At 40.7% G+C, this 15,807-nt stretch overlaps 1 protein-coding gene across 2 annotated transcripts in view; it reads left to right on the plus strand.

Annotated features, from left to right (window-relative positions):
* nvl (nuclear VCP like) overlaps nt 1–14,936 on the plus strand; it is a 34,133-nt gene extending 19,197 nt beyond the window's left edge. For both annotated transcript variants that reach the window (XM_044372356.1, XM_044372357.1), the window contains exons 17-24: nt 875–937; nt 1,286–1,405; nt 3,097–3,196; nt 6,841–6,947; nt 8,856–8,932; nt 9,057–9,151; nt 12,825–12,922; nt 14,749–14,936. In XM_044372356.1, coding sequence (XP_044228291.1) covers nt 875–937; nt 1,286–1,405; nt 3,097–3,196; nt 6,841–6,947; nt 8,856–8,932; nt 9,057–9,151; nt 12,825–12,922; nt 14,749–14,793 — 705 coding nt within the window. In that variant the 3' untranslated portion in view covers nt 14,794–14,936. The remainder of the gene's footprint in view (nt 1–874; nt 938–1,285; nt 1,406–3,096; nt 3,197–6,840; nt 6,948–8,855; nt 8,933–9,056; nt 9,152–12,824; nt 12,923–14,748) is intronic.
* The last annotated feature ends 871 nt before the right edge of the window (nt 14,937–15,807 follow it).

A 15,807-nucleotide genomic window follows, 5' to 3' on the forward strand; every position in this document is an offset into this window, starting at 1 on the left:
TATGGGAAATGGTAATGGTAATTATTCAAAATTACTATGGACTATGTAATATACTGAAAATGACCTCGTTTCCAGCTACAGACAGAGATGCCTTTATTTTGAAGTTTCAAGGAAATAACCTGCCCTATGCTTCAGACTTTAGTGTGTTCGAGATGTGAGATGCAAAGTCTGTTGTTTACTTCCCTTTCTGTAAAACTCCAGAATATTGGCAAGAAAAATGTTCAGTTTGAACGACAGCCATTGGTCATTAAATGAAGTTTCCAAGACTGTTGTCCAGTTGAACTCTGCCAGCCACTCCTTCTGTACAGTCCTCATGTACATTCTTCACTATAGTATACAACAGTTCAATTACTTTGCTTCTTGAAGATATACCTTTGCATTACCTCTAAGTCTGCTATGTTTAGAGCAGCTAGACATGTTTAGTGACAGGGAAATTATTTTTATACACACAGTCACAGCCGTGAGAAACCCAAACCATTACTTTGGTTGCTGTGTTTATTTTCACTTGTGCATAAATTGCAAATAATTTTCTGTCAAGTCACATGACAACATCACCGTAGAGTCACCAAATGGTATCTCTGAAGAAGTTCACGTCGCAATTTATTTGTTGTAAATTTCCACAACTCCTCACATGTCCCATGTTACAACAGCGCTGTATCTCTTTAAATCCTGGAGGACACTAGATGTCTTCCCTCAGTTAAGAAAGTTGCCTTAAAGTCAAACCAAATAAGTGAGAATTCCAGGCTGGGTTTCTAACTCTGTGACTCTTAATAAATACAGGCCCAGATGTCAGCAGGCTGTGTCCTCAGAGAGTGTGTAGCTGCTGAATGTCTTACTGTGTCTCACTGTTTGTTACTTTGGCGTCTCCTGACAGGCAGTGGCAAATGAATCAGGACTCAACTTCATCTCTGTCAAGGGTCCAGAGCTGCTCAACATGGTGAGTCACTTAGCTGCAGGGTGGCAGTGCATTGCTGTGGAGTTGGATCACAGTGAAGCCAACAGACCACTCACTTGTTATCTCAAACTACATCTATAAAATGTCTTAGACACTAATCCCTTTTATTGTTTTTTTTTTCTTATTTCTGGTATTTATTTTCTTTATCTCCTCTCAGTTTGTGTTGTTCTCTTCACATCCTTTCACGTACTTTCAAATGTTATAAATGCATACATCACCTATAGCAAGAAGTCATCACTGTTGTCGTTCACCACACCAGAGTCAGAGAGGGCTGATGTTAGAATCAGCTGGTTGCATTAACTGATGTCTCTCTGTTTTTTGTCTGTGCAGTATGTGGGAGAGAGTGAGCGGGCTGTCAGACAGGTCTTTCAAAGAGGACGCAACTCTGCTCCGTGTGTCATCTTCTTCGATGAGATCGATGCTCTGTGTCCTCGCCGCTCAGGCCATGAGGTGAGAAGAATGGACTTTATGACTTAGAAAGGAATCCATGATTCTGTAATGCAGCACACACCTGCGTCATGAAGTGTCATGTCAGTTGATGATGGTAGCACACACTAGAGGCATCATAAAGACAGTAAAAGCAGTCAGGGTGTAGCGATCAGCTATCCCTACCACAGGATGCCCCCATCACACACACACACACACACCCAGTCTTGTCTAGGACACGCCCCACTCGTGACCCAACCCTTTCATTCACCTTTTCCTGAAGTGATGATGTGGGTACGTGAGAGAAGATGGCGCGGTACTACTGGGGAATGGCTGTCAGCATCCGGCTTCTTTGTTTTTTTTCGGCTAAAAGTCCACGTTGCAAAATTCACCAAGAAAAATCAATCTTGGTTGTTATTCACCTCTTGGAGCAGCGGCAGATACTCTCTTGTCTGATGTGGGAAAAGCGCGACTTGACTTGACTGAACAGGACTCACGTGACAAAAAGGTACTCTGGTAAATCCGTGAGAAAGAGAGTTTTATTTCCTTATTGGTGGGTTTTCTGTTTCTCTCATTGTTGCATCTGAACTAAACTGAACTGAACTATTGTTTCAAACAAACTGAACTGAACTGTTATTCTGCATTGGAAAGAACATTATTTTGAATATTATTTCATTTTATGGGTTATTGGAGAGGGGAAATGTGGATGGTTTTTTGGGGTTGTTTTCTTTTTGCTGCTGTGGTGTTTTATTGTTTGTTGGCCCACACTATAAGTTTTGCTTGTTGGGTAGGTGCCCTGGAGGGTTCAAGCTGTGAGTGTTGTTTTCATGCTCTATACTTGAATCCTGCGTACGGTTGACTTAACTAAAAATATTGACTCTCAACTCTGAGGAGAATATTGTTAGGCGCTGACGTAACTGGCACCCCACACTGCCAGTCGTACCGTTACAACGGTATAGTAGCCGGGATGTACTGATCCAGGGAGCCATCAATATCAAATGTAGCTTTTTCTGCTTTTCCAGTGAGTTGATGTACATTCACATTGGGAAATAAGAAAGTGTTGTTTCCAAACAAGCTGACATCACTGGTATGAAGGCTCACACAGAATAAAATATGTTTGAATGTGTGTGGTGCCCTTAACAATCAATTACAATACACAATACAGCATACAATAAAAGCTCTTGGATATGTATTCATCCAAGTGTTGGTCATGTAACATTTCCATCTACAAATGTTATCATCAACTGTTCAGTGCTTATCTCATGGTTCTTCACTGTAATTATTAATGTTTGTTCTTGAAACAAAAGGATGGATGTGAACAATTTACAGTCAAAACTATATATTTAATACATTTCAATGTGAAAATATTCTTATAATCCTACAATATGAACAACAGACAGGATAATCATGTTAGAACCTTATTCTAAAAATGGGACCAAAAGTTATATTTTTGCTATTTCAGCAAGTACCAAAACTGCAGGCTGTTTCCATGTCAAACTGGAAGACTTTTCAACAGGCTTTTATCTTCTAGTTTTTAAACCAGCCAAAAGATTGAATATCCTCTAAATGTGAAAACTAGATTTTTGATCACATTTCCAGTAGCTTTAAGAGCAACCCACTAGTTGGTTTTCTGCATATGATCTACTGTATTATTGCATGTTTTCCACAGCTCGTTCTGGAAGTGACCTGGTGACATATGTGCTGTGTTTGTTCAGTCAGGAGCCAGTGTGCGGGTGGTCAACCAGCTGCTCACAGAGATGGATGGCTTAGAGACTCGACAGCAGGTCTTCATCATGGCTGCAACCAATAGACCAGGTACGGATCTAGCTTCAGTCAGTCCTGAACACCTCAAAGACACACTGAGGTCTCAACAGGGTTCCCACTCTTTTCAACAAATCATTCAAGACATTTCCAGGACCTTTTCAATGACATAAGCTGTTCTGTAAGATGAGGATCATGTCCTAGACTAACAAGTAAACAACTAAAACATTCAAGATTTATTCTCAGTATTTGCATACACAAAAAAAACCAAAATGCTGTTCCTCTGAGCCCACAGCAGTACAACAACAACAGAAAGGATGAAGATATACTGTATATCTAAAACTTCCCTTTAAAACAATTATAAAAACATATATAGAGAGAGAAGCATTTAGAGAGAAAAGTACATGTCTCAGTTCGATGTAGACAGCTGGTGCATGTCAACAAGTGACCAGCACTGATGGAGGAGTTATATGATCCATTTTGCTGTCCAGAGAACGAACATTAGGCAGCATGATTGTTGGAGCTGCCAGTTCGTATGGGTTAGCAGTTAGCCTAGCTTGCACTCCTCTGTGCTTGCCCTGCTTTGGCGTCCTGTCGCACTGCTTTCGATGTTTCCTCTCCGGCGCAGCTCCACACATGGACCACACGCCGTGTTCTCCTTTGGGTCGACTGGGCGTAGCAGACCAAGCACAGTCAGCTGATTTAGCTCCCAGCTGGTATTTCTCATAGCAAAAGTCTTTGTTACGAATGTCTAAAAGAAACTGATGATGATAGAATATTTTCCTTGCACTCCACATGATGACACAGACGTAGACGTAGACATGGACAAAAACGCTGCATAGTCGGAACAAGGAGAGGCCGCCGCAAACATTGGTCGAGCCGCCATCACACCAGTTCATGGAGAGAGAGAGAGAGAGAGAGAGAGAATATACCACCAACAAGGACCCCTTAATTTCTCCTCTGGTCTTTACAAAATAACTCTTCTGTTTCTCCTTTGGAATGTTGGTAACAGTGGCAGTTAGCAGTTGACAAACACTGTACTTTGTACGCCAAATAACCGTACCATTTATCCACAGCAGATGTGAGAAGAATCCTGCCGAGAGTGAATATGAATAATGCTGCTGGGCCTGATAACATCCCTGGCCATGTACTAAAAACATGTGCCAACCAGCCAGTTGATGTTATTTCTGACATTTTTAACATATCACTGTCACAGGAGTGTTCCCACCTGCTTCAAGAAAGCCACTATCATCCCTGTACTGAAAAAGTCTATGTCTAGTCTAAACGACTACTGCTATGTGGCATTCACTCCCATTCTGATGAAGTGCTTTGAAAAACTAGTTCTCAAGCACATCACAGACAACATCGCAGACAGCCTGGGCCTTCACCATTTTGCATATAGAACCAACAGATCTACAAAGGATGCCATCTCCGCTGTCCTCCACTCATTTTTTGCACTCCTTGAAAGTAACACCTACATCAGAATGCTGTTTATTGATTTCAGCTCAGCATTTAATACAATCTCCCCCATGAAACTGATTAGAAAACTTAGCACTCTGGGTTTGAGTACCACACTCTGGAACTGGATATTGGACTTCCTCACAAACAGACCCCAGACAGTTCGGATTGGTGGTCACACATCCTCCACTCTAGTGCTCAACATGGGAGCCCCCCGAGGTTGTGTGCTCAGCCCCCTCCTATTCACGCTGTACACCCATGACTGCAACCCCCGACATGGAGAGAACTCTGTTGTGAAGTTTGTGGATGACACAACCATCATCGGCCGGATTTCAAACAATGATGAGAGTTCATATCAGGAGGAAATGAACAATCTTGCAGAATGGTGCACAGAGAACAACCTACTGCTCAGCAAAAGCAATTAGCTGATTGTTGATTTTAGAAAAAAGGAGGCAAAGACACATAGCCCACAGTCTACATCAGTGGAGCTGAGGTGGACCAGGTGAACAGTTTTAAGTTCCTGGGTATCAGCATCACAGAGAACCTGTCATGGACATCACACATCTCCACCCTAGTAAAAAAAAAGCTCAGAAACAACTCTTAACTTGACTGTAATCTTAAGAAAGTAAAATTCCAATCTCAAGTTCTTGTTAACTTTTATAGAGGAGCCATAGAAAGCATCCTGACTGGAAACATCACAAATTGGCATGGGATGTGCACGGCTCTAGACAGGAAGGCTCTGCAGCAGTTGATTAAAACTGCTTGGAACATCATCGTTACCCAAATACCAAGCATCAGTGATATCGGTGAGGTGAGTGACTTCTGAGATACAGAAGTATCTGCTGTCGTACAGAGCAGCTTCTTTGCTCAGGTAGTGAGACTCCTCAATTGAACCTCTGCACTACAACATAAAAAATAGTTTTATTTTTATGACTTATAAATAATTTATGAATCCATTTATATAAATTCTGTTTTTTGTGAGTAGCATAAAGGGACTACAAACTACATTTCGTTATACAATCTTGTAAAATGACAATAATAAATAAATCTTGAATCCTAGGCTATTTCCATATACATTTTCATGTTCCTACTAACTACCCCACATACCATTATGTTTCTATGGAAATGACTGAAAAATGCTATTACGCCTTGTTTTATTCTTATTAGTTTTATGTCCATTAGTGGTAGAGAGTTCAAATATTGGCAAAAAATTAATGAAAGATTGTATTTGAAGAAAAAATAATGATTGATACCATATGGATGCAAAAAATATATATACAAATAAATATATACATAAAACATATACCCTCAGTATTTCAGTTCAGTCATACTGAGAACATGTTTGTCTTCCATCCTACAAAGTTGGGTGAGGCTAGGTATAACACTTTTCAAGGTATTAATGCCCAGACATTTTTGAGAGTGTAAAAATTAAGAAATAGGCCAAAAAAAAGGGCCAAAAAATATAGAAACATTGGAATAGAAAAAAAATATTTTACAGTCCTTAGTTTTGGGACCCAAACATATAGAAAAACTTTGTACAAAATCTGAGAAGGTGCTGCAACCACTTTCCTGGATTCTGTCTGATTTGACACAGAATGACCCACAGCCTGAGTTTCAGTTGCGGACGGTGCCGCCGCTCCGCATACGCAGAGTACGCAGAGCGCGTGGGGCCTCATGTACCAGGCGGAGCCCCCAAAATTAAGGTTGATAAAAATGTCATGATAATTATCACATTATTACATTTTAACGCAAATTGAAAAATATATATATATTAGTTATGGACAGGCCCACCGTTGTTTTTTTCATTGTATGTACCCTATCACTCAATTCAAGCAAATTAGATGTTATTACCTAATATATAAAAAACAGCGCCGCTCTGCCCCCTGTTCTCTACCATCAGACACTTGTGTTTGACACACTGAATTAGGTGAGTGCACAGACGGCAACCCCCAGGCGGCACCATCTTGCTATTGTTCTAACCAAGACACTGTGGTCACGTCCACCATTTGGTTCTCGCGTGACGGGACTTCTTTCTGTAGTCACGTCCGCCATCTTAACTTTCATGTGACGTCATCGTACCAGGTTACATTGCCATCTTGTCGCCCACATGAACAGGAAAACAGCTGGAAGAATTGTATTTTTTGGGCATTTTGCAACCTGTAACGAGGATGTTTAACTAAATTCAATGTTTGTTGTTCTTCTAAACACTTAACAGCTTTCTCTGTTTTGTCTCTTGGCAGATATCATCGATCCTGCCATACTGAGGCCAGGTCGTCTAGATAAAACCTTGTATGTGGGTCTGCCGCCTCCAGCAGACCGCCATGCCATCCTGCTCACCATTACTAAGGTAATTGTTAACCAGAGAAACCAGAGAGGGCCCCAAAGTTGATGGAAAGTTGGAAGTGAAGTTTCCCATAATGTAATTGACAATGAGCAGGGAGAGCACTTCAGTGGAAGCCACCGTATCAAAGGTCAAGGAAATACTACTGCAGATATGCCACTGTGGCTGGAAGATGGTGACTTCAGTCAAGAAAGACGCATTAACGTGAATGCAGAAGCTTTATATGATAGACTGGACTGGACAGATTGACAGAACCCTGACACTGGTGGCAGTGGGGTGTTGGAGGGGCAAACCTGCAAAGCAGCATAGACTGCAATGACAGCAGAGAGCCTTAGAATACACTGAGGGGAAAAAAGGTGCCTTGGAGCAGGTGGAGAGGGTAGTAGCCAGGGACCCTGCATTGATCAGCCTGGGGCTAGTGGGAAGGACATGAGGGAGTTTAGAAAAGGAGAAGATCAAAGATATAATTCATGAATATGGTGTGGGAAAAGTTTGCTGTTTTTGAGAAGAAAGTAAAGTCAAGTAAGGTCAACATCAGTCCCTGGGCCTGATGGTGTGGCCTATAGGTTTTATAAACATGCTCCAAATGTGTTGGCATGGGATGTGCACGGCTCTAGATTTTGTGGAGGGTTATTAGGGTAGCGTGGATGAAGCAGTTTATTCCTATTGCTTGGTTAAGGGCAGGAGGGAAGGAGAAAAGGAGAAAGATTCTGTTGATGTAGGGCAGTTAACATCTATCTGTCTTTTCAATGAGGAAAGTAAGATCTTCTTCAGTGTTGTGGCACAGAATTTGTCCAGTTACATAGAAAGTAATAAGCTAATTGACACCTCAGCAGAAAACCAACTGGATGTTTGGATCACACAAGCATGATCTGGCATCAAATTCAGTCTGCAAATAGTGAAAGAAGAGACTTGCATGTCATGTTCTTAGATTTAGCAAATACTTTTGGTTCTGTTCCAGATAGTCTATTGTGGGAAGTATTGTAGCACTTCAAATTACCAGACATAGTCAAAGGGCTAGTGAGGAAATATTTTCAAGACATTCAGATATGTTTCCCAAATGCAGAGTGGCAGTGGCAGAAGTTAGACATAGACATCATGGCAGGGTGCAGACTTTCACCATTTGTTTTGACTATGGCAATGCAGATTATTATTAGGGCATCTAAGTGGGTCATAAGGGGAGAGATGGTTCAGAGAAGGCAGCACTTACTACCTGAATTTATAGACTTGCCTGCATTCTTACACTCTCACAAATTCATATTGCAGCCATGTTCCTTTATTTGGTAAAACTACCTACCTAATTACCTACTTACCAAAAAAAACAACTCAAACCTACTTACCTACCTACCTCTCAAAAGTTGGGACACACATTCCCATTCCCTTCAATAACATGGATGGGGCTTGAACTGGAAATGGGCAGAAGTTGGTATTTTAAGCCTGAAATTGATATGGGTTGCTATTTATTGTTTATTAGAAAACTATTTACAGAACAGCCTAAGAATTGAGCTTCAGCTCAATGTTTTTGATCACAAGAGTAAGGGAACTATAGCACAAGTGTTTTTTATAAACTTCAGTGAATCAATGAACACAACACATGTAGTATTTAGAATTGTAACAGGTTTGACACTTTTAAATGCAGAGGGATGCCAGTCAAAGTCACGTCTGACAAATCATTTCTAATTATAAAATAGAAAGAAAATATACATATACACACACATATATACACATTCATTCATTCATTCGAACTGCGGGCATTGCGGTTGTGTGGCGTGTCTTAATAAGTATGCCACCAGGGAGCAGACAGAAAGGTTTGATTGACAACGTGCCCGGAAAAAAACACTTCAGACTATCTTTATAGACAGAGATGAAATAGTTGTTTACCTCCTCAAGTGACTCCAGGTGGATGTGTTGTAGGGGGGGACCAAACCTCAGCTGGAGCAGGATGTCAGTCTGGAAGAGATCGCCCATGATGAGCGCTGTGACTGCTTCACGTAAGTCCTCTGACACTGAATATATTCATACTGTTTCTCCTGCTTTTAGTCTGAAACATGATCTGGATTTGAACACTTGTGGTTGAGGTGGACATGTGTGTTTGTGTGTGTGTGTTTGATGCAGTGGAGCTGACCTGACTGCGTTGGTGAGGGAAGCATCTGTTAATGCTCTGAGGGCCTACCTGAAGTCCCAGCATTCCCCAGCTGCTGCTTCTTCTGGTAACCGAACTCCTGCTTCTGCATACCTGTACAGTGTTGAGTATTTAAAGAGTGAACTGGAATGCCATATGGGTCTGGAAGTAATGATTGGAAAGATCCCCATGCTTTCACTTCACTGTCGAGTTCTGGTTGTGTCACCTAAATCTAAACAGAATGAAATTATACTTACATTAAATAACATTAGGCATGTTTTGTCTTTTCAGACTCGCTCTTTATTTACAGATAGAGGGGGTTGGGGTGATTGATATGGTGTTCTGGCTCTTTCCATTAAATGTAGTGCCAGAATTGAAGTTGCATTCAACAGAATTGAGTTGCATTCAACACTGATTAATCACTTAATTATGATTGTCATGTTAATAAAGTAGTTCAATCTTTTTTTTTTTTGTTGTTGGCAAATTAGGATCAAGTCTGCAGCCAAGACCACTTCAGTCCACATTAAGACCAAAATAACATATCAGTGCCCATTCACTTCTCTTCACCTTGTTGTTTTCTTTGTATTCATAGTGAAAAGAGACGACTGATTAAATGTTTGAAATGTGACAGGAACAGAAATGTCGGGTGAGATTGAGTCCTAGATTGTAGAAATAAATTTTGAGATCGAGACCAAATTTAAATTCTATAGCCTTTTTTAGAATTGTTTTAACTTGTAACTCTGTGTTAACCCATCCCACCCTGGACACAGACTCTTTGAACTTCTTCCCTCAGGAAAAGACTGAGATCCATAAAAACCGCGTTTCCAGAAGCTGTTTCTCTACTAAATAGCTGAATTGTACTGTCATCAAACTGGATGTTACATTTTACATCACTTGTTTAATCCCTGCACTTGTCACTTTCATATACTTCATCAAACTGGATTTTACATTGTACATTGCATTTCACCCTCACTGTCATATGTTTAATTATTATCTGCACGTCAAATTTACATTTTGTATTTGTCACTTATATATATATTTCATACACTTAGTTTCTTCTATTCGTCTATTGCACAGTCCATATTTCATTTCAAATTTTACATCCAATTTCACAACTATTATAATTCAATTCAGTAAATAGATTTTTATTTATTATAGAGAATTATTATTATGGGGCGGCTGCGGCTCAGGGGGTAGTGCAGGTCGTCCACTAATTGGAAGATTGGCGGTTCAATTCCCGGCTCCTCCAGTCCATATGAAGCAGATAGACAAGAGTTAGTTATTAGTTATTAGTGGATGGGGAAACAGCTGCATGTGTCCATAATAGAGTCCTTGAAAGCTGAAATTGTCCAGTTTTAGTGTATTTTGCAGATTGTTTCAGTCTATGACTGCAGCAGACCGGAATGACAACCGACCGAATATGGTGTTTGTTTTGGGAATTTTCAGCAGAATATGGTGAGCAGTACAGGTGTTGTAGGCAGCAGATATTTGCAACAAGTGACACAGGTAGGGGGGAGGACAGACTGAAGAGGGTTTTGTAGATAAGCATGAACCAGTGAATATTACAACAGGTGCGTAAGGATGGCCATTTGACAGAGGAATAAAGAGTACAGTGATGTGTTTTGAAAGTGGCATTTGTAGCAAACTGGATTGCAGAGTGATAGAGAACATCAAGCTTCTGGAGTGCACCCTTGCATGCCAACCTATGCATAACATCACCATAGTCTAACGTGGGAAGGGTGGTCATTTGAACAGTTAGTTTAGTAGAGGGAGGGAAGGTGGAGCACATTCTGTACAAGAAGTCCATTTTAGATTTGACCTTAGACTGTAACCTGCTGCTATGGTGTGAGAACATAGACTGTGTGAGAAGGACAGAGTGCTGTCTAACCAAATACCCAAGTATTTGTGTTAAGTCAAGGATAGCCCCGCACAGGGTCGTGATATCTCGGGCTGGAAGAGACACAGAACCCTTCTTGGCAGACCACATGATTGTGGTCTTGGTTGTGTTAAGCAGGAAGTTTATGGTGGAGAAGGCCTGTTGGACCTTAAGGGAGCTATCCTAGAGTGATGTAAGAACTGCATCTGGGGAGGGACCAACAGCATAAAGGATAGTGTTGTCAACATAAAGATGGATAGGTGAGTCTCCAACAGAATAAGCAATGTCCTTTTATAAATAGAAAATAGTATGGGACCTAGGATCGAGCTGTGGGATACACCTTTAGCGACAGGGAGGGGTTTAGAGAGGAGTTGTTCTGATTTAACATGTTGCACCCTATCTGTGAGGTTGTTGGCCGCCGCCGCCTGACTGTGCTTCCCTCAATGGACTGTGTCACCCCAACGGTCCCGGTGTTTCCTCCGCAGGCTCCACTTCACTCAGCTGCTCGTCAGACCCGCTGCTTCTTCCCACTTTAATCTGAATAACAAACCGGGGCTCGGTGCTCCGGTTGGATCCACATGGCTAACGTTAGCTGGGAAGCTAGCTGGCTGTGCTTCCCTGCAGTCATGCTGCGGCTAACGCTCCGCTAGCCTCTCAGCTAACGTTAGCCCCGGTTCTCCATATGGATCCAACCGGAGACCCGGTTTGTTATTCAACTTTAAGTGAGAAGAAGCACCGGGTGTGATTGGCAGCTTGAGTGAAGTGGAGCCTGCGGAGGAAGCACCGGGACCGTCGGCTTGAAACAGTCTGCGGAGGAGCTGCTATGTTTGGCTGCACAGATAGGAAACACTTCGGCTACCAGGATGTACCACTCTGTTTGGGGGGAAAAAAAAACTTCTTCTTTTTGGTTTATAATGTCGATTGGCAACCAGCGTATTAGATACATTACTGCCACCTTCTGCTCTGGAGTGTGGACCAGAGATTAAGCACATTAATCCTGTCTGTCTAATAAACTCAAAGAAAACTACTTCTCCACCCACTTCACAGATTCATTAAAGTTTTAATGCTGAGCTCCTGAACTCAAGTCTTCCTAAGTTCTTCCTTCATATATTGTCTTTCTTGATCATACTTAGTACAATCTATGCTTGCATGCATAATAGTCTCCTCAGCCAGCTGGAAAAAAATATGTGCTTATATCGGTATCGGCATTGGCAATCAGCCACAATGAGTTGGAAATAACGGCAAAAAAATCCAATACCGTGCATCCCTAAATAAAAACAGTGGTCACTTATATCATAACAGAACACATCAGACTGGTACATATTGGGGGAGTTTGTGAAGATAACATCAATCAATGTGGACTTTTCAGGGTCTGATTGAGATTTAGGGAGTCAAATTGCTGTAGTATTTTGTCAGGTACTTGTGATAAGTGCACATGTCCCAGTTTAGGTCACCAAAAGGACAAGCTCTGATCTGGTAAAGGGGACCAGGGCGCTGCCTATGTCTGCTAGGGTACAAGCAGGTGCTGATGGGGGGCAATAACAACCAGCTACTAACAGTGAGTAGCAATTTGATAACTTGAACCGAACTGAACAGAAGGATTGCTCGAATAGTCAAGAAAGAACCAAGGAAAACTTCAATACAGATCCAAGCTGATCTTCAAGTTCAAGGTACAATGGTTTCAAGTTGCACCATCCTTCGCTGTCTGAAAACGGGCTCCATGGTAGAAGACCATGGTGGTGTCTCAGTGTGTTCACCTGGTCGTCGTTTTAGCTGACATGAGTGGACATAGCAATTTGGGAAATGATAGTTACAGTAACTTTCACATGACAGGATTTTCTCTCATGTAGAGTTGACTTAAAGGTGTGTTCATTGTTACATGCAGGTCACACATACTCCTCCGGCCCTGTCGCTGACATCAGAGTGAACAAAAGGAACTTTGAGGATGCCTTCAAGAAAATTCATCCATCTGTGTCCAAAAAGGTAAGAAAGTGTAAATAGTACAGGGATATCTTTTTTACTCTGTGTGACGTGTAAAATCTAAATGACTGACAATAAGGAAAATATAGAAAGTACATATTTGTGAACTGTTTCTTCTACCCTAAAATTATCTTGGTGTACACAATTCTGTTTGCCTCTTTGCTTCTTGATAGTCAGACTGAAATATTTTGTTTCACTTTGTCTCACAGATGTGAGCCATCTGAAACTAGGCTAGCTCTGGGTTCAATAAGTTAGGAAGTATCAGTGCAGCATGGTAGCAGCTGGGCTATGTAGTTCATTCCCTGGAGTTAAGTCAATGCATTCATTCCATCTGTCTTCCCTCCGCTGTCTCTGTCCCTCCACGCTGTATACAGTGTTTCAAGATCCTGCCCATTCATTGCAATAAAAGTTCCTACCAGGCTAAGACACTGAAAAAAAGTTCTTCAAGCTTCTGCATTTTTGGGTCCACAGTACATACACATACTGCACCAGACTTCTTCTCAGGCTGAGCCAACTGCCTGCCCACACACACAAATGACATGAAAATAAGATACTGACCGGGCTCTTGTTTTTTAAGTTAATACTGGACCTAATGGTTGAAATTGTGATGATACAGGTTATGTATTTGTATCGTGCATATAATTTTCCTCTGTTTGTTAATGTTAATGTTACTGCAGTGGATTTTAGAACAGTGGAGCCACTGTTCTAAAATAGGCGTTTGGTGTACACATGCTGCTGTGTAAGTTGTCACATCATGGACCACTGAAATGGGCAGACAAGGTTTAGAAAATGTCTTTCATTTTAAACTGAGAAGTGTAGACAGCTCTTAATGTGTTATCTGTGACATCCCTTAATGTGTTTTACTGGACACCAGATAGTTTGTGTTTGATTCATTTTGTCACAATGGTTCTTAGTTTTATGGAGTGAAGTAATTGAAAGGCACAAAATGGTAATTCAAGGGAACATTAATTAGAAACCCTTGTGCACAAATGATCAAAGCATTTTCCAATATCATAATTTCAGTACACCAAAATGACACTTTTTCTCAAATACCTTTGGAAAAAATGAACGTTTTTCTACATAACCATTTTTTTTATTTAACAAAAGAAGATAAAGTTGTCAAATGTTAAATTTTTAAACATAAACCGCAAACTATTTATACATTGTCTAAATAAAACAGTCTCAAACTGGAAAAAAAAACATTTAAAATCAGGATCCGATATGATGCCAGATTTTGGTACTTGACAGGTTTTGACACTGCAGACACATTTCAGTCAATACCTAAAAACTATCGAGGTTCAATATCCAGCTCTAAACTTAATTGTATTTTCACTGCTTGATTCTCCTGTCAGACCTCATGAATCATGGAACTATTTCTGTATTGAACAGTTGTGTGTATATTTTGTTGTACAGGAACACCTAACAGAATAATGTAGTTCTTTATCATATCTTCATTATGTGAAGCTCTGCACTCTATCTATCAGCTCACTGCCTTATAACCTCACTGCTATCAAGTAGCCAGAAGAACCAGTCCCACTCCAAACACTGCAACATTAAATTGAAGGCTGCAGAATTCCCTCATACTGTCAGAAAATAATCACTGAAGCATTTCAGAAATAATACTTCAACATCAGCAACAAATATGAGTCGACTGTTAATACAGTGTGTCAGATAGAGACGTATTTGCTTCCTTGCATGCAGCACTCAGTTGTGAGAGAGAGGCAGGGATGAAATCCTTCTTTAGATCCTTTTGAAGCTGCTTAGGATCAACATGTATCTCTGTGAAAACCACAAATGTGCAGTGACTCTGCCTCTGTGTGCCTGTGCAGGACCAGAAGATGTATGAGCAGCTCAGAGAATCCCTCAACAGATGAGAGAAGACCAGAACTGCAGAACTCACCAGCAACGGATCAACCTCTCCACTGACTTTAGTCTCCACGAGGACAATAGTCAATAATTACACGTTGAATAATTATACTGATTCCTGTTTTTATAATAAATTGTTTGTAGAAATCTGTGTCATTGTTGTAATGATGGAGTATTTATCAAACACACTAACCAGCTACTGTTCTGATATCAGGGCTTTCTCTGACCGCAGCTCAGTGAACTTCTCCATTCAACCACTGTTTGACTGTATTCACTTTAACAGCAGAATATGCAAACTTTCAAAATATCAGAATATTTAAGTCAATTTAAGAAACCAGTCAATGTAATAGCTATATCTGAGACTTGGCTCAGCTCTTAGAAGGGTGTGGACTTTGAGTTGAATGGATACGAACTGATATCTATGAATCGATAACGATATTGTTAGCAAGTATAAGAATAACACATCTAGTGACTGGGATGAAAATGATATGACAATAATCAATAACGTCATTGATGGTATTGTAAACCAAACTTCGTAACTTGTCCTCTCAAATCCAATTTGCAAAACAAAATGAAAATTGCAAAACTACTATTATATAATCTACATCCTTGCTGACGTGCTGCCTGAAGGATATTGTGTCATTTCCGGTTGCCGATTGTGTTTACAGATAACATTTTTGTTGCCCTCAACTCAGTTAATTTTGCTATATTCCTCATTACTGTGGACAAATACCCGCTGTGTATTTAAACTTACACTAGTTCTGCTCAAGCACTCTTAGCTGTCTCATACTTTTTGCGACTTTTCTTGCTAATCCCACAGTTGTTAGTTATTTTAGCTCAGCCGTTAGCTTAGCAGCTAACTTAAACTAGGCAGCTTCTCTCTCTCCCTCTCGCTCTCCTGCACGCTCTTGTTCAGTGTGTTATATGACATATGGGGTACGTGTAATAAATATAGTTTATTTGCAGTGTTGGAGGCGAGGCTCCGCATCATGGAAAACCAATCATCATCTTATGTAGTTAGC

Source organism: Thunnus albacares, chromosome 14 (genome assembly GCF_914725855.1).
Source record: "Thunnus albacares chromosome 14, fThuAlb1.1, whole genome shotgun sequence".
Classification (NCBI taxonomy): Eukaryota; Metazoa; Chordata; class Actinopteri; order Scombriformes; family Scombridae; genus Thunnus; species Thunnus albacares.